Consider the following 19925-nt stretch of genomic DNA (forward strand, 5'->3'; position numbering starts at 1 on the left):
TAATCCACAAGTAATTTTTTATTTGGAATAAATTTTGGATCAACTTAATTTGTGCTTAATTCAACCATATATGACATGTGAGGCCACGTTTTAATTATTACGACATTTCGAACAGCCTTTTCAACTTGACTCGATAAATGAAATTTGAAATAAGAATTCTTGAGGTATGCTTTCTGTTGATGATTTTTTCAACTTGACTTTGGAAATGAAAAGGAAAGGAAGAAAACGAGGGATGGTCTGAAAATGAAAAGAAATAACCACCTTGATAGATATACTTGTAATACCGGATATAAGTGGAGGTGGAAATAACTATAAAAGTTCACACTCAAAATAAAAAATAGAAGATCATTGCTCAAGAGATAACACTAAAGGGTTATAGAATATCATCACCCAAAGGATTACAACAAGGGATATAGAACTTTAGAAACTCATCATTCAAGGATCACATCAAAAAGATACAGAGATACAATGAGAACTCCTCTTACAAGCCAAAGGCTGGTCTTTAAAACAAAACTCTAATCTCCCTATACTTGCACACACAAGTATTATATAAGCTTAAAACAACTCTCTAAACATACGATAAGCACATAATGTAGTTAAACGAGTAATAATGACAGAAAACAATCATCAATTAGTGCAGCAGACAAAGGAACAAACAGCCACCTTAATGCATATTTCTGAGCAGCCTGACCACTCCACTAAAAATAGTCATAACTTTCGGCATGCAACTTTAAACGGACTGAAACCTTTTTCGTTGGAAATATAAGATTTTGAACTTCTAATTAGACTTAGGAATATCTTGGAAATGATGGATAATTGGATGGCCACAAAGTTTTTAGAACTCTCTAGACTGCATCAAGATTTCTTCAATTTGAGCATTTACATTCTGTTGAGCCTGTAGACTTAATTGGACTAAAGTATGAACCTTTGTTAAATCATTATTGTTGGGTATACTTATTTTAGCTGGCCCGCATCAACTTACATCTTCTGTGCCATAGGAGAACATAAGATTCTATATATATATATATATATGTTAGGACCATTTGCACTTCCAAAAGCTCTGCTCTGACGAACTTGTTTGCAATTAATTCCACAAATATTACAAATCAATCGAACAAGTTGAACAACAGTATCGTTTAATATCCCTACTCTATTGTGTAATGGCGTAGAAATACAGCCAAATGAAGACCCCGCATGTTTCGTCTTTGCCGTTTAATTTGGTGTGGAACTCCAATTCCTATTCCTAAAGAAGAATGAGTCAGACTGTAGAAATTAATGCATGCATGGCAGGTGGCGCCCATCAGTTGGCAGCCAACCCAGACATTTTTCTAACACAAACACTTCAAGACTTGAAATAATATCAGATATATATGGGTGGGTATAATCAAAGAGTAATCGTACTTTTTACACTAGATTCAAATATTCAATTCACCATCTGCGTGTTTTAAGTGCGTCAAGAAGTCACCGTACGTAGGACCATCAAGCTCTCCAAATTTGACCGGGTAACGTGAAAGACTGGCCGTGCAAGGGCACAGAGACGAAGAAACTATAGTATATATATTGTTGCATTTGTTCACAGAGTTTTTCCCCATATATAGCAGCAACATGAGGTCTGAGATCAAGCGACACCTCCTCCTTTGCTTTCTGGTATTTTTTCTCCTACTTCTTGCATGGAACACGTCTGTTGTCGCCGGTAATACGACTAACACCTTTTGCTTTTTTTTTTTTTTTATCGTTTAACACATATAACACACACACACACACACACACACACACACACACACACACACACACACATATATATATATATATATATATATATATATATATATATATATATATATCTGTTACTTCATTTTGTGTACAGATCGGGTGCATACGTTTGTGGGTGTGTCAGTGTATGTGTGTGAGAGAGAAAGGGCCTTCTCCTCTAACTATATACCTTTTGCTTAAAATGCATGTTGTGGTAATTAATTGCTTTGGTGCAACACTGATCAGGTGATGAGAAGATGAAGAAGTTGGTTTATGCAAGAGATGGGAAAGACTTGTCCAGAGCCGTCATTGTAAAACAACTGACAGTACTCTTTGAGCTAAAGAAAGCTAATCCTGAACCGCCTCCACCTCCTCTAAAGAACCCAACCCCTCACCAGTTGCCAGTTCGTCACGGACGAAGGTAGAAGTGTAGTTGAGGACATCGATCTCCCGGCCAGTTTCTCCAAGTTAATGTGAAAAAAAAAAAAAAGGCTTGGGTTGAGCTTGTTCTTCCCCAAAGCTGTGGCGTGTGGGTCATGTGGATCGATACACGATATGCTGATCTCTTGGGTCAACTGGCCGGGCACTCTTCTTTTTGGGCTTTCTAATTCTACCTCCATGAACTTCTTGTTGGCTTGATTGATTGCTGCTGCAAAACGGTGTAAATTCTATAGTGAAGTCAATATATATGAATAAAATTCATTACTTTACAAAACAAAAATAAAAATAAAAGAAATTTGAAGGACTACATGTCGAGAGCAAAGAGAGCAATAATTCAGGAGATCGAGAGCAAAGAGAGTGAATGGGAAATGAACCAATAATAATAATAATAATAAATTATTTGAATGGGTTGCAATTAATTACTTGTATTGCATGCAATATATGCGACTAATCTAAAACGATAGTTGGGTCTCGCATATGCTCAAACAAGTGTTTGAACTGCTTAGATTGTAGAGCCCACGTATCTTCTCACCATCAGAAAAATAAAGAGACATGCTATTGATTCTTTCAGTTCACCTTTTGCAAATTTATCATTAGATTTGTATGACTTACATTTGGGTTTTTGTGAGTCTCACAAATTTAATGGTAAATTTAATTGCAGGAGAAAAATGAGGGAGAATAAATAAAAAGGAAAAGAGTCATTTCTAAAAAGATTTAGAAATGTAATCATATGTATAGGAGTAATTAACTTTTCAATTATAAAATAATACATTAGGCACGTATTGTCATATTGTCCTTTTTTATTAAATTTTTTGTTTCTTCTAATTAGGTGATTGTTAAGAGATTGTGTAGAAAATTAAAATAAGGCTTTAGTTTGAAGAAATTAACCTCTAAATTCCTTTTAAAATAAAAGTAGTATGAAAAAATTGTACCAATCCGAAATATAAATATAGATTGAAACGAGTAAAACAGATCAAAACAGAGTGAATAGAGTTAGAAATAAAATAAAATACGAAATGTTTTGATTTCAGGCTGATGAAATTGATCATTGTGATGTAAAATAATTTTATTAGACCCGTCAGAAAGCACAAGTGAAGCTTCGCAATTACATGTAGATAGAAGCAATATATATGTCGGTGCAAACCATACGGTTTGGAAAAGTGTTTTGCGGTGAGTTTTTTATATTATTTTATTTGAATAGTAATAAAAATTAATTGATATGATATAAAGATAAAAAAAATAAAATATTTGAATTTTTTGTGAGAGAAAGCAATGAATGTTAGAATATATGAAAAATATATTATATTTTCTTTATATTTCATATTAATTTGGTTGATATTGTAATATTATTTATTTACGGGTTAAATGTAATCAAATCATGGGGATTTGATTACCATATTTTTTATTTACTCTAAACCATACGGACCTTTGTATTGTAGACAAACAAGTTATGGTGTGAGTCGTATAACCACAATACTTCCGGAACGAATTCCACCCAGACACCTTTCTTCCGGTCAACTTTCTTTTTCAAAGTTCTTATCAAGGTCTTGTTTGTTGCTTCAACCTATCCATTAGCCGGATGATGGATCGGAGTTGAATAGTAGTTCCAAATGTGAAGCTCAGCACACCACTTTTCAAAATAGTCCACAACCAAACTGTTTTCTATTGTCGGTAATGAATACATGAGGTATCCCAATTCGGCATACGACCGATATCCATAGGAAATTCGTTACACTCTTGGAAGTGATGGTGGCAAGCGCTTCTGCTTCAGCCCATTTGGTGAAGTAGTTACTTGGGCAATACCCCTATGACATGGGCTTGAAAATATGGTATTAGCCTACGTGCCGAGATAACGAATGCAAAGGCTAATTTTTTGATTCGGGGATACCTTTTTTGGACTCAGTAACCGATCGAGCCTCTTCAGGTCGGTCAAACTGATTGGGCCCATAATTCGGTTATGGGCTTACTTGGGCTTTGGAAATAATAATTTCCTCAATATTTCAAAAAATAAGAGATTTTGTCGATTCATTTTTTCTTTTTTTTTTTTTGCAGCAAATAAGTCCAAAATTGAATTGGATTCGGATTTTCCCAATAATGAGTCTACTGACTTTAGCTTATTGTAAACTTTTTTTTTAAACTTAGAATTTGATAGATTTTGAGTGATTTTCTTTCAAAATCTATAAAATACAAAAACAACCCAAAATATCAAATTATAACAAAATTAAGAAATTATCATGTATGAATTAGAGACCTTGATTCGACGCTTATCACTTTATTTTGTATCAGATGTTCACATCACGCGCTAAGCAATATCTGGAAATTATGTGTGTCAAGAAGTCACCGTACGCAGGACAATCAAGCTCTCCAAATTTGACCGGGTAACGTGAAAGACTGGCCGGGAGAGTGCACAGAGACGAAGAAACTATAGTATATAATATTGCATTTGTTCACAGATAATATAATAATAGCAGATTAACATGAGGCCTGAGATCAAGCGACACCTCCTCCTTTGCTTTCTGGTATTTATTCTACTACTTCTTGCGTGGAACGCGTCTGTTGTCGCCGGTAAGATCGACTAAACACCTTCTGCTTTTTTCCTTATCGTTTAAACTTCATTTTGTGTACAGATCGATCGAACTGGAACCCAGGGGTGGGGTGCATCTGTATCTGTTTGCGGGTGTGCCAGTGTATGCGTGTGAGAGAGAGAGAGAGGGTCTTCTCCTCTTTTAACTATATACCTTTTGCTTAAAATGCATGCATGTTGTGGTAATTAATTGCTTTGGTGCAACATGCACTGATATGATCAGGTGAGAAGATGAAGAATTTGGTTTATGCAAGAGATGGGAAAGAATTTTCCAGAGCCGTCATTGTAGAACGACGGACAGTCTTTGAGCTAAATCGAGATGATCCTGACCCGCCTCCAGTTCCTCAAAAGAACAAATACATTCATGTTCATAACCGTCGAAGGCAGTAATTTAGTTGAGGCCGGACATCTCCCAGTGTCGGGAGTACCTATCAATCAATCGTCTGTAGTCTCAGGAAAAATATGTTTCTTAGAGTAATTATGTGCAATTGGTAGTAATTTTTTTTCTTTTATATCAAAATCTATTTCAAGTGAGATGAAAACGTGTCATTTTATATAGAGTTGATCCTGTGATGTGATGCCACTCGATCCACTGTTGAAATAAAACAGAATATTGATCATGAAATAAAGATGATCTTTATCCATTTAATTTGATTGGAAAATAACATTAATTATTAGACAAAATTTTATTGAAGAAAGGTCTATAAAATGATTAAATTAAGTTAAATTTATTGCACTTATATAATAAATGGCATGAGACAAATTTCTGATGAGGATGATTAGTAGGGATCGCTTATTGTGGTTTGACGTCTTGTCCCTCCTTCCCAAATTTCTTATCTTTACGAGGGAGGAGGGACAAATTTCTCATCTTTCAGTCCACCTCTTGCAAATTCGCTATTAGATTTGTGAGATGTATATGTAAATTAATCCTTGTCCGTCACACAAATTTCATGATGAATTTGCAAGAAAAAAAAATGAGGGAGACTCAATAAAAAAGAAAAGAATCATTTATAAAAAAAATGAATGTAATCCTATGTATAGGAGTAATTAACTCTTCATTTATAAAATAATACAATAGGCACGTATTGTCATATTGTCCTTTTTTATTAATCTTTTTTTTTCTTCTAATCAGGTGATTGTTAGGAGATTGTGTAGAAAATTAAAATAAGGCTTTATTTTGAAGAAACTAACCTCTAAATTCCTTTTAAAAGAAAAAAAAAGAAAGAAGTTAAAAGTAGTATGAAAAAATTTCTTATCTTCTTTTCTTTGTACTGGATCCCTGATTGAGAATTGAGTTATCTCGATTCTGGTATTCATTTCTGGTTGACTTGGCAATATACTCCCATTTGTTCATCATCTTTGTTGATGTTATTGTTGTTTTTCGCTTTTAAATTCGTAGTCAGGTTCACATTTGACTCTTGGATTCGTTTTCTGCTTAGGTTGAACAATTGCATAAGATTTTCAAACTGTGTGGCTCCCCATTGGAGGAATATTGGAGGAAATATAGATTGCCAAATGCAACACTTTTTAAACCACAGCAACCATACAAACGTTGCATAGCAGAAACCTTCAAGGATTTCCCACCTTCTCTACCTCTAATCGAATCTCTTCTTTCAATAGACCCTGATGAACGAGGCACTGCGACTGCTGCTCTAAATAGTGAAGTGAGTAATTATTGCTCTGTTTTTTCTTATGCATTCATAAATTGTTTTTCTATCAAGCTAAAAGAACTTCAAATATAATTTCTTGTGTATCTCAAGGCTTTTGTCAGATGTAATCACTTATAAAAATAGCAATATGGAAGTTAACAAATAACTAATGAACTCTTCTGAGTAGTGTCGGATAATTTTTGTATTTGGAACACAAATTGACTTCATATGTGGAGTGTAATCATGCATTTGGTTTTTGCATACAGTTCTTTAATGCAGAGATTCAAGCAAACTTAGATGTATGTGATATGAGTTTTGTGCTTTTCCCTTTGCCTTGTTTGATTTTTTTTCTTTTCTTTTTTTTTTTTTTGGGGGGGGGGGGGGGGGGGGAGGGGGGGGCGGTGCGCAAAATGATAGGAAAACCTCTATATTCAATTTTGAACTTCGCCCCACCTTTCCCCTCAGTCACTTGCAGCCTTGCAGGGCTGTCAAACCCGTCTGGACCTAAAATTGGCCGTATGTGTACTCTGTATTATAGGATCAAGCTGTGAATTGCCTTATTTTACGTTAGTTGCATGAAGCTTGCACCCTGCCAGGTGCCAAGGTTTTAAATATTCTTGTTTATCATTCAAGATATGTGATCAATTGACTCTTTAATCTCTGCTTTGGTTTCCTTTAGTGAAAGTTGTGGGAATCATCAATTTTCCCCTAGCATCATTAAGTAATATAAAGGTAGCCTTTACTTTCATCTGTGGCTGCTTCCAATGATAGCAAATTCACTAGGAGATTTAGTTGCTTCAATCAGAGCCTTGGGTATATGTGGCCTCATCAAGATGCAATCCTACTGTCTACCTGGTTTGTCAATGTAACTTTTGACATTAATCTTTATCTTTTTGCTGAGTTGCAGAGGTGGAGATTTGTGACACAAGCAAATGCCAAGAGCAAGAGCGAGAAATTCCCGCCTCCCCATCAAGATGGGGCGGTTGGATACCCACTAGATGCATCACGTAAAGGCCCTGTATCATTTGGCGCACCTGATACTTCTTTTGGCTCATCATTGTTTAATTCGAAGTCATCAGGAACTGGTAAAAGTATTGGGGCTTCTGGGGGGCCTTCTAGGAGGAAAACCATTAAAGAAGACCTCCATGCAGCTTCGTCTCGGAAGTTCATCCGTGCATCCAAGCCATCCTCCATAGGGCTCTCAATGGATCTAATATTCAAGGGAAAATAATCAGTTCGAGGTTTCCAGCAGCTGAAAATAGAGGTAAGGTGTCATTGTGTACTGTAAATTTTTGGAATTAGGTTTTTTTTTTTCTGTCAAGCTCAGCTTGGTTTTGGAATGTGTTTGTCCTCATTATTGCTCCAATTTTTTTGCACTTCAATCGTTGTAAGCAGGTTTGGTGTATCATCCTTACATCAGCAACCCCAAAACTTGTATATTCAGACAAAAAAAAGAAGAAAGAGAAAGCAATTCCACTTCTGTTGTACAGTTCGGAAGCAAGTGCTTCCTGATCTACATACGTTGAAAATGGTATTCCTCAAACACATACAATGTCATGGAAGCATAATGCATCGCTACAATATTTTATGGTATGGTCTTAAATCCTGGTTTCTCACTCCAAATCGATACATGCTTGCTGGGAATTCGCTACAAAACAAAAAGAGGAAAAATAGGCATTTCTCCGGGGAGTTCATGCTATGTATGGCTGGACTCGTGGTGTGGTCAGCTGGCTTGGTGAAAGTAAAGGGTGAATATGTATAAAGAGGACAGACGGTGGGGCGTAAAGCTTGTCTTCGCCAAATCGATAGAAAAGTAACTCAGCTTTACAACGCACTACGCAGGCTAAAATTAAGTATGAAAATGCAAATGGATGAAGATTTGCTTTCCTTGGATGCCCAGCTTCTACTTTCATAGACTTTGGTACTTTTGTACTCGTTTCTTTCGGCCGTGTAAGGACCAAGGAGAATACGCTATGTACACCGGCCCTCTCATCACATGTAAACACTATGTACGCCTTACGTGCTGATGTGGCAATGCAACGTGTATCATTACGTCAGCCTAAAAAAATTTGTTTTGGCGAGTTACTGAGGAGTGGTCGGTCGTCTCTACTGAACTTTTGGAGGTGGTCGCACTACCCTCATTATCATCACCCCTTACAAGATAGATTATAGGCTAGATTAGAGACCCTCAATTAAATTTTTTATATAATTATTTTTCCAATTGAGAAATAAAAATTAATTTTAATTATGATTCCATAAATAATTTTTTATTTGGAATAAATTTTGGAACAACTTAATTTGTGCTTAATTCAACCATACATGACATGCGGGGTCACATTTTAATTATTACGACATTTCGAACAGATTTTTCAACTTGACTCATTAATATATGAAATTTGAAATAAGAACTCTTGAGGTATGCTTTCTGTAGATGATTTTTTCAACTTAGACTTTGGAAATGGAAAGGAAAGGAATAAAACGAGGGATGGTCTGAAAATGAAAAGAAACAACCACCTTGATAGATGAGCAGTGCTACGGAGGAGTAAAATTTCCGGAATCCATCCGGAAATTTTGCTTGTGAGTGGCATTTTTGTAATTATTTACTTCATCTAAGCTTTACCCTTGATAGATATACTTGTGTTACCGGACAGAAATAGAGACGAAAACAACTACACAAATTCACACTCAAAATGAAAGATAGAAGTTCATCACCCAAGAGATAACACCAAAGAGATATGAAAGAAAATGAGGGATGGTCTGAAAATGAAAAGAAATAACCACCTTGATAGATATACTTGTGATACCGGACAGAAATAGATCGAGACGGAAACTACACAAATTCACACTCAAAATGAAAGATAGAAGTTCATCACCCAAGAGATAACATCAAAGGGATATAGAATATCACCACCCAAAGGATTACAACAAGGGATATAGAACTTTAGAAACTCGTCACTCTAAGAATCACACCAAAGAGATACCGAGATATAAGGATAACTCTTATCTTACAAGCCAAAGGCTGGTGTTTAAAACAAACCTCTAATCTCCCTCTACTTGCACACACAAGTATTATATAAGCTTAGAATTGAACAATCTTCTAAGCATAGGATAAGTATGTAATGTAGTTAAACAAGTAATAATGACAGAAAACAATCATCAGTTAATGCAGCAGACAAAGGAACAAACAACCACCTTAATATATATTTTCAAGAAACGTGACCACTCCACTTAAAACGGTCATAACTTTTGGCGTGTAACTCTAAACGGACTGAAACCTTTTCGTTGGAAATATAAGATTCTGAACTTCTAATTAAACTTAAGAATGTCTTAGAAATGATGAATAATTGGATGGCTACAAGGTTTTTAGAACGCTCTAGACTGCATCAGATTTCTTCAATTTTGACATTTACATTCTGTTGAGACTGTAGACCTAATTGGGCTAAAGAATGGGCTTTTGTTAAATCATCATTGTTGGGTATACCCATGTCAGTTGGCCCGCATCAACTTACATCTCTGTGCCCAGTGGCGGAGCCAGGATTCTTGCCCAGGGGGGTCAAGATTTAATTTTTATTTTTATATAAGAAAAAAAGAATAAAGTTAAATATAAATTAATTTTTAAATAAATATAGCTAAAAAAAATTCAATTATTGCTTAAAACATATAAATGTAACATACAATTTATTCTATTACGTATTGCCTAGCATGTAACTTTATTCAATTATCTTTGACGAGTCTTTATAATTGGTTGACAAACTGAAGAAAAAAAAAATACACTTTAGAATTTCTAAAAAGTTTAAATGGCAATTCTCAATTTGTAAATTTGTTTTTCACTGTCAATGACCTTATTTTTAGCTCAGCTTTTCCTTAATTTAGGCCTTAATATACTATTTGCTTCTTCTTTTTTTTCTTTTTTTTTTTTTATTTTTTATTTTTATTTTTTTTTATTTTTTTATTTTTAAATCAGCTATACTTGAGGCTTTTTTTTAAAGTATATATTTAGAGTTTAGACACACCATTATTTTCTGCCTTTTGTTTTTAAGCCAACACGACCCATTGGCCCACCCCACAGACGTATTTTTTTTTCCTAGCCCACTAACGCAATTTGTTACAAACAATAATGATAGTTGTACACCAAGTGTACAACTATCATACAACACCCATTCACAAGGGGTGGGCCCCATAGTGTATGGGGCCCACCCCTTGTGAAGGGGTGTTGTATGATTGTTGTACACCAATCACTCCCCATTTACAAAAGCAAAAATAAACTAAAGAAAGAAAGAAGTTAGTCAAGGCAGTGGCCCACAGGCCACAAACAAAACAGTCCAACGAATTTATTAAAACGGTGTGTTTAAGGGGCATTGTCATTCTCATCATCTTCTTCCCCATTTTCATCTGGTTCTAACCTAAACATAAAATTCAGAAAAATTTCAAGATCTAGACGTCCCCGTAGCTGAAGTTTGCCCCTAAAGTTTGATGACTGGGTTTCGATTGTCCCTGATTTTGTAGTTGAGGGTGGGCAAAAAGGGCATCTCGAAGATTTCCTACCATGAGTAAGAAATATTTTTGGAGGTTGAGGGGGGCATGTGCCCCCCTCGACCCCCCTGGCTCCGCCCCTGTCTGTGCCATAGGAGAACATAAGATTCTCTCTCTATCTCTCTCTCTATATATATATAGCACTTCCAAAAGCTCTTTTCTGACGAACTTATTTGCAAAAAATAAAAAATAAAAAAAAATCCACAAATAGTACAAATCAATCGAACAAGTTGAACAACAGTATCGTTTAATATCCCTACTCTATTGTGTAATGGCGTAGAAATACAGCCAAAGGAAGGACCCGCATGTTTCGTCTTTGCCGTTTAATTTGGTGTGGAACTCCAATTCCTATTCCTAAAGAAGAATGAGTCACTGTAGAAATTAATGCATGCATGGCAGGTGGCGCCCATCAGTTGGCAGCCAACCCAGACATTTTTCTAACACAGACACTTCAAGACTTGAAATAATATCAGATATATATGGGCGGGTATAATCAAAGAGTAATCACACTTTTTACACTAGATTCAATTCACACTATCTGCGTGTTTTAAGCGCGTCAAGAAGTCACCGTACGTAGGACCCTGATCAAGCTCTCCAAATTTGACCGGTTAACGTGAAAGACTGGCCGGGCGAGGGCACAGAGACGAAGAAACTATAGTATATATATTGTTGCTTGTTCAGAGTTTTTCCCCATATATAGCAGCAACATGAGGCCTGAGATCAAGCGACACCTCCTCCTTTGCTTTCTGGTATTTATTCTCCTACTTCTTGCATGGAACGCGTCTGTTGTCGCCGGTAAGATCGACTAAACACCTTCTGCTTTTTTCCTTATCGTTTAAATTTCATTTTGTGTACAGATCGATCGAACTGGAACCCAGGGGTGGGGTGCATCTGTATCTGTTTGCGGGTGTGCCAGTGTATGCGTGTGAGAGAGAGAGAGAGAGAGAGAGAGGGTCTTCTCCTCTTTTAACTATATACCTTTTGCTTAAAATGCATGCATGTTGTGGTAATTAATTGCTTTGGTGCAACATGCACTGATATGATCAGGTGAGAAGATGAAGAAGTTGGTTTATGCAAGAGATGGGAAAGAATTTTCCAGAGCCGTCATTGTAGAACGACGGACAGTCTTTGAGCTAAATCGAGATGATCCTGACCCGCCTCCAGTTCCTCAAAAGAACACAAACATTCATGGTCATAAGCGTCGAAGGCAGTAATTTAGTTGAGGCTGGACATCTCCCAGTGTCGGGAGTACCTATCAATCAATCGTCTGTAGTCTCAGGAAAAATATGTTTCTTAGAGTAATTATGTGCAATTGGTAGTAATTTTTTTCTTTTATATCAAAATCTATTTCAAGTGAGATGAAAACGTGTCATTTTATATAGAGTTGATCCTGTGATGTGATGCCACTCTACTGTTGAAATAAAACAGAATATTGATCATGAAATAAAGATGATCTTTTTCCATTTAATTTGATTGGAAAATAACATTATTAGACAAAATTTTATTGAAGAAAGGTCTATAAAATGATTAAATTAAGTTAAATTTATTGCACTTACATAATAAATGGCCTGAGACAAATTTCTGATGAGGATAATTAATAGGGATCGCTTATAGAGGGGGGGACAAATTTCTTATCTTTCAATCCATCTCTTGCAAATTTGCTGTTTGATTTGTAGGATGTATATGTGAATTCTCGTGAGTCACACAAATTTTATAGTGAATTTACAAGAAAAAAAAGAGGGAGAATCAATAAAAAAAGAAAAGAATCATTTATAAAAAATGAATGTAATCCTATGTAAAAGGAGTAATTAACTTTTCATTTATAAAATAATACAGTAGGCACGTATTGTCATATTGTCCTTTTTTATTAATTTTTCTTTTTTTTCCTTCTAATCAGGTGATTGTTAAGAGATTGTGTAGAAAATTAAAATAAGGCTTTATTTTGAAGATATTAACCTCTAAATTCCTTTAAAAGAAAAAAGAAGAAGAAGAAGTTAAAAGTAGTATGAAAAAATTGTTCCAATCCGAAATATAAATATCGATTGAAAGGAGTAAAACTAAAACTGATCAAAATTGAGTGAATAGAGTTAGAAATAAAAAACAATACGAAATGTTTTGATTTGATGCGGATGAAATTGATCGTTGTGATGTAAAATAATTTGATTAGACTCGTTAGAAACCACAAGGGAAGCTTCGCAATTAAATGTAGATCGAAGCAATGTCGGTGCAAATCATACTTTTTGGAAAAGAGTTTTTTTTTTTTTTTTTTATTATTATAATAATTATTATTTTATAAAAATTTGAACCGCAATAAGAAGTTATATATAGGTGAAATAAGATCGAAACTTTTGTGAGAAAAAAATGAAAAAATTTGTTCGGTAAAAAGGAAGTTGACTTTTCTAGGATAAAAAAAAAAAACAGAAAAAGAGTATCTTGCCAAACATAACCATGTGATAAAATTTATACAAGGAATGAGAAATATGTGAAATTTTTTTGAATTTTTTGAGAGATAAAAGTAAAGAAAATTGTTTGATAATTAGAAAAAATAAGTTTGACTCTTTTTTTTAGAGGAAAATAAAAATTGATTGATGTAATAAAAAAGTAAAAGAAGTTTGAATTTTTTGCTAAAAAAAAAAATGAAAAAAAAAATTATTTGGTAATTTGAATAAAAGAGTTTCATTTTTTTTTTTAAAAGGAAAAGTGTATCTATTTTGGTCATAAAAAATAGTGACAAAATATTTCTTATTTAATTATTTTTAAAAAAATCTATGGGATTTTAAAAAATAAGATCCAATCTCATGTAAAAGAGGCGCTTTACAAAAATGTTTATTTGGAGGGCGTGTCACAATATCTTACCTACAAAAGATAATCTTTTAAGGAAAGGTATATATTTGGATCCTGCTTGTGTTTTTTGTAAAACAGTTCTTGAAATTGTGCATCACGTTTTATGGGAATGTCCTTCCGCAGCTGATGTGTGGGGAGTTTGTTGGTGAAAAATTCAGAAATGTTCTAATGCTGAAAATTCCTTTAAGGAGGTAGTGGAGATGTTTTTTGTTTTATGTTCACCAAAGGAGGTAGATTTTAATGTGGAGATAGCACGAAGAATTTGGTTTCGCAGGAATTCTGTTGTTCATGGAGGAGATTTTCTTCATCCAAATGAGGTGCTTTCATCTGCCACCACGGCTATTGGTGATTATAAGGGAGCTTTGGAGCCTGGCATCTCTTTACTGGACCATGAAGGTATTTCTCTGTCTTCTAGAATTTTAAATTGATGTCCTCCCCCCATTGGTTTTTTTAAAGCCAATTGGGACACAATCATTAATTCTAAGGAAGGAAGGTTGTGTTGTTCGGGATGTTCATGGATTTGTTGTGGCTGCTCTCTCTCATTCAATTATTGTTATGGGAAATCCAGAAGTTGCTCAGGCTTTGGCTGCTTTACATACAGTTGAATTATGTAGGAATCAGGGTTTTAATTCGATTATTTTGGAAGGGGATTCTTTAATTGTGGTCAGTGCTATAAATAGAGTGGGGCTGAATTGGAGTTTTCTTGGAAATATTATCTTGGATATTCAGACTCTTTTCAGGAAATTTCTCTATTAGAAAGTATGTTATACTCCACGTGGAACTAATATTGTAGCTCATTCTTTGACAAAAGAAGGGGTTATTCAGGGAGGTGATAGGATATGGTTATGTTGTATTCCTGATTGTATTAAGATTGTTGTTTTATCAGAGTGTTCATCTTTGGTTTTTTAGAACTTCTGCTCTAAGTTTCTCTTTATGATATGAATGATATCAGTACTACTTTCTAAAAAATAAAAAAAATAAAATAAAATAAGAGGCGCTTTACTTGAACTCAAAACTTACTTGACAAGATTAAATACATGAAACGATCTTGCTTTTGAAGGATTTTACGTCATAAAAAAAGAAAAAAGAAAAAAGAAAAAGAAAAATCAGTGTTATATTAAACAATACTCTTGCTAAAAAACAGAAAAAGAAAAAAAAAGAGGAATATCGATAGCTCAGTAGGTCTGGTCAGGCTAAAATCCTACTACGTAGAGGAATATCTTTTATTATCTTCCACTTCAATAAAGTACGGTTTTTATCCAGTGGCATCGCGGTTACATAAATCCCCTTGCGCACCTGGTATCGTGGCAAACCCCAATATGGGCACTCTCCTCTCCAACCAAGCAAAATCCTTTAGACCCATGCACAACAAATGCAGCCAATTTGGCCTTCTGTCTTGGTCTTCGGTCGTCCACCCTCCTTTGAAAATGAAAAGACGATGCGGTGGTCGAATCAACTTCTAAAGCTCGTGGAAAGCCCTGCTTTTCCGTACAACTCATTTTCCTTGCTGCGTCAAAAATTTATTCTGCTTCACCTTTTCTTTAACTTCCTTGAGAAGTATACCCTCCATGGTCAATTAGTTAAGCATATAGAAGATTGTCTGGTTTCGATCACTTTCTGATCAGTACTCTGCTTCCACTCTCTCGCTAAGCTAAGATCTAGGTTTTGTGGCATTGTGTGTGTGTTGTTGTTGTGGGAAGGTACGGATATGGAGAAGGCGAGAGAACACATAGAAGAGATACGTAGAAAAAAGTTTTCAATCGGAGGGGAACCGAACCCATTGACGGAGGATCTTCACCAGGCCGTCAGGAACCTCTCTGCTGAACTTTATGCCAAGGATGTCCACTTTCTCATGGAGCTCATTCAGGTTCCCTCATTTTAGCATCCATTTGTGAGCTAGCGATCGAGCGTGTTTGTTTGTTATGGGTTCTCGATGATGTATATATATATGTTTTTTTTTTTTTTTTTGATGAATCGGTAAGCATTTTCATTCAAACAACTGCAATATATATGTTGATGAACCGAATAATATTAATTATGTGTTTGTTCTTCAATCAATTAAATTACTTCATTTTTGTTTAATTTCTCAATATTGCGATTAATATATCGATGATTAGAGAGATAGTGAATTTTGTTTGTCAGAATGCGGAAGATAACGATTACCTGGAGGATCATCCACCATCGCTTGAGTTCGTCATAACTTCCGAGGACATCACGGCCACAGGAGCTCCAGTGACATTGCTGATTTTCAACAATGAGAAAGGTTTCTCCCCTAAGAACATAGACTCCATTTGCAGTGTTGGTCGCTCCACCAAGAAAGGCAACAGGAAACGCTGTTATATTGGAGAAAAAGGTACTTCTTCACCTACTCTCCCTAGAATACTGTTTGCAGTACTGTATATGTTGTTATCAGAACTAGCGCCACCAAATGTGTCGATCAGATTTGATTTAAGTTTTGGGTTCAGAGTTTAAGCCGAATATCAAAATTGTTGTAGTTTTACTACTGTTTTAGATGTGTCCGTTGTTTGTTAAGAAAGTATTAGCCAAGAGCGTCTCTAGAAAGGATAGCTAAATGTCAAATTTATGAATAATTTTTCGTCACCACTATAATAGACAAAATAATTTTTTTCCTTTTACTCTAAATAGAAAATAGACTCACTATTTACATTACAAATATTTTTTATTTTTGTTTTCTCTCTTCCCTTCTTTCTCTTTCTCTCGCCCTATTTCTTTCATATTTTTTTCCACATCAAATAATATTTAAATGCAAGTAAATTTTTTTACAGCACCCATGAAATCAAATCCAAACCCTTAGATTAACTACAGCATATTCTCCAAAAAAAAAAAAAAAAGATTAACTACAGCATAGGTGCTGTAAAAAATTCTACAGCACCTAAGCCTAATCTAGTTAAGAGCATCTCTAAAAAGGATAGGTAAATGGTTTATAATGGTTAAATTTGACTATTATGAGTAATAGCTAAAATAGAGAGATGCATTTTTTCAATAGCTACTTTAACTATTATTATTGAAAATATACCATTTGCAAAACTGAATATTTATACTGTTAAATTAGACTCGGAGGTAGAATTTTCAATTTGGATAATTTAAGATATGAGTTTACGAAGATTTTAAATTCAGTTTGCCATGGAAAATACTATTATATGGGGACCGCGAGGTACCCCACCCCTCAATTGGAGGGACGGGACGGGGGTGGCTCGTGGTTGGGGGTGGTCACCCAATCTGTTTTTTTTTTTTTCTTTTTTTTAATGGGAAAGAGATAATACTATTTTCACGTTATTTATTGTTATTCATTTGAGGAAAAATGGATTCGTAAACTCAAATCTAAAATTGACCAAATTGAAAATTGGGGTCTAAAAGACAAAATCGGAACAACACAGGTGCTTTTTTTGGAATGTTTTCCCTTAAATAAAAGTTAATAGCTAAAAGAACATTTTATTACTTGGTAAAATAAGTGATAAATAATATATAATTAGGGCACTAGCGCGTGCGCGTTAGTACTGAGTTGGGTGATGTATTAAAGAATGGGTGCAAATGCATTTTAAGCAATTCTTCCTATTTTATTTTATTTGTTTTGAGAAATTCAAAAAATGAAGTCGGGCCAGAAAATTCGTTATATTTTTAGCGAACTAAATCAACCGAAGGAATGAAGAGCATATATATATATATGTTCCTGCTGGCTGCTCCTATGGTTAACTTATTTTCTGGTTAACATGCAGGAATTGGGTTCAAGAGTGTCTTTCTAGTTACTTCTCAGCCGTAAATATTCAGCAATGGATATAAGATACGGTTCAATGAAGAGCCTTGCCCACATTGCAATCTTGGGTACGTAGTTCCTGAATGGGTGGAGGAGAATCCAACTCTTTCTGACATCAGAAAAATATATGGTGCTACCACTCTTCCAACGACAACAATAGTCTTACCTCTGAAGCCTGATAAGGTCCAACCTGTGGTGCAGCAGCTCTCAAGCATTCATCCTGAAGTTCTGTTGTTCCTTTCGAAGATAAAACAACTTTCTGTCAGGGAACATAATAAGGATCCTAGGCTCAATACCGTAAGTGCAATAGCCATTACAAGTGAGACTAATTTTGTAACAAGGAAGAACATCGATGCTGAGTCTTACACACTCCCATCTCTTGGCGGAGGAAAAGGCTACGGGGTCCGAAAGAGGATGCAGCTACTATATGTGGAAGCAGAAGTTTCCTGTCAGGCAAGAAAACAAAGTGGAAAGAAGAATGGATGTAGAACAGTTGGTGATCACGTTGGCTTTTCCCATTGAAGAGCGTCTCAACAGAGGGATGAGCTCACCTGGGGTCTATGCATTTCTTCCCACAGAGATGGTCACTAACTTTCCCTTCATAATCCAGGCAGATTTTCTTCTTGCAGCATCAAGGGAAACAATCCTCTTGGACAACAAGTGGAACAAAGGGATTCTTGCATGTGTGCCCTCTGCTTTTATCGACGCTTTGGTCTCGCTAATCAAAAATTCAGAAAATGCTCCAGTATCTAGTTTGGCTCCCATGTTCAAGTTCATTCCTGTCAACACCTCTTCTTATCAAGAGTTGAATATCGTGAGGGAGTCGATCAAAGCAAAGCTCATCGAAGAAAATATTGTTCCAAGTGAGTCGTACACAAAGCAGAAATTTTTTCATAAACCTCGCGAAGTTGGTAGGCTTATGCCTGCTTTCTGGAGCATATTGGAGAAGGCATGGAAGCAAGAGGTGAGCTTGTTTAATCTCTCATCCCATGGAAAGTATATTTTGAGTTCTTCATTTGATAAGGAGGAGTATGATCACATATTGAATTTCTTGGGAGTGGAACCAGTCAACAATGAATGGTACGCAAAGTGCATCCAGAGTTCTAATCTTGTTGCAGGAGTTTCAGAGGACTTGCATTTAGAGATCTTACTATTTGTTGCTGATAATTGGATGTCCAAATTTGACTGTACCAACATGAAGAACATAGCACTATATATAAAGTATGTGGGTCTTGATGGGGATGAGTCTTTGTGCAGTATAAATGAATGCACACACCGGAACCGAGAGAGGTTGGTGTCCTTATCACGTCAGTATGATCAGGTGTCGTGGCTGGTTGATTGTAGCAAGGAATTCAGATGTGTGGGAAATCGTTTTTTTTCTGCCAAAAAGCACACAAGAAGCTATATTCTCCAACTCTAAGAGAGTGACCTTGTGGGAATGGCTTCGAGATCATGTGCAGATTTGTTTTGTGACTGTATATGACTATGCAGTTCACCTTAATAGTTCTCTCCATAATGACCGGAAGCTTGCTGTTGCCTTTGTTCACTTCTTATATCACTCTCTCTCAAAGAATCATCTTACAAAAGGGGAAGTGGATAATTTGTGTGGCATTATGCCACTCGTAGATAACAATGGGAATATAAGCACACAAAGGGAAGGCTACATTGAGCTAGCAGAAGACTACTTACAGCCAGTTCGTTTTGCAGGTGAATTTACTTCTGGAGAACAGCTCTTAAAGTTCCTTAAACTCATGTTGCAGCTTCTGATATCCCTTGACCCTTATATATCCCTTATATGATGACAGATCTAGAGGAGCTATATATGAGGAATTTAATTTGGAATAGGGTCGTATCTATTTCAAGTGAGATTAAAACGTGTCATTTTATATATAGTTGATCCTGTGATGTGAGGCCACTCCACTGTTGAAATAAAACAGAATATTGTTCATGAATTAAAGATGATCTTTATCCCTTAATTTAATTTTATTGGAAAATGACGTTATTAGTCAAAATTTTATTGAAGAAAGGTCTATAAAATGATTAAATTAAGTTAAATTCATTGCACTTATAATAAATGGCATGAGACAAATTTATGATGAGGATAATTAGTAGGGATCGCTTATTGTGGTTCGACGTCGTGTCCCTCCTTCCCAAATTTCTTATCTTTATGGAGGTAGGATGTACAAATTTCTTATCTTTCAGTCCACCTCTTGCAAATTTGCTGTTAGATTTGTGGGATGTATATGTGAATCCTTATGAGTGACACAAATTTTATGGTGAATTTGCAAAAATAAAATAAAATGAGAGAGAAGCAATAAAAAAGAAAAGAATCATTTATAAAAAATGA

General features: G+C 35.4%; 2 protein-coding genes across 2 annotated transcripts; both read left to right on the forward strand.

Annotated features, from left to right (window-relative positions):
- Positions 1–5796: 5796 nt before the first annotated feature.
- LOC133875049 (probable serine/threonine-protein kinase At1g54610) lies at positions 5797–7906 on the forward strand. Its single transcript, XM_062313035.1, has 4 exons — positions 5797–5802; positions 6217–6441; positions 6693–6725; positions 7334–7906. Exons 1-4 carry the CDS (start codon positions 5797–5799, stop codon positions 7655–7657), a joined length of 588 nt encoding a protein of 195 aa, XP_062169019.1. The 3' UTR covers positions 7658–7906.
- Positions 7907–15393: 7487 nt separating this feature from the next.
- Positions 15394–19468, forward strand: LOC133875235 (uncharacterized). The gene is made up of 3 exons (XM_062313283.1): positions 15394–15670; positions 15946–16156; positions 17541–19468. The coding sequence occupies exon 3, from the start codon at positions 17931–17933 to the stop codon at positions 18996–18998; it is 1068 nt and encodes a 355-aa protein (XP_062169267.1). The 5' UTR covers positions 15394–15670; positions 15946–16156; positions 17541–17930; the 3' UTR covers positions 18999–19468.
- The last annotated feature ends 457 nt before the right edge of the window (positions 19469–19925 follow it).

Source organism: Alnus glutinosa, chromosome 8 (assembly GCF_958979055.1).
Source record: "Alnus glutinosa chromosome 8, dhAlnGlut1.1, whole genome shotgun sequence".
Lineage (NCBI taxonomy): Eukaryota > Viridiplantae > Streptophyta > Magnoliopsida > Fagales > Betulaceae > Alnus > Alnus glutinosa.

What these genes read in the sequence shown, in the direction of transcription:
- LOC133875049 (XM_062313035.1), top strand. An exon ending in CTGCTGCTCTAAATAGTGAA is followed by an intron (nt 6,442 to 6,692) that starts GTGAGTAATTAT and finishes TTTTGCATACAG; the next exon opens with TTCTTTAATGCAGAGATTCA. An exon ending in AGATTCAAGCAAACTTAGAT is followed by an intron (nt 6,726 to 7,333) that starts GTATGTGATATG and finishes GCTGAGTTGCAG; the next exon opens with AGGTGGAGATTTGTGACACA.
- LOC133875235 (XM_062313283.1), top strand. Translation starts at nt 17,931, where the DNA reads ATGCTGAGTCTTACACACTCCCATCTCTTGGCGGAGGAAAAGGCTACG.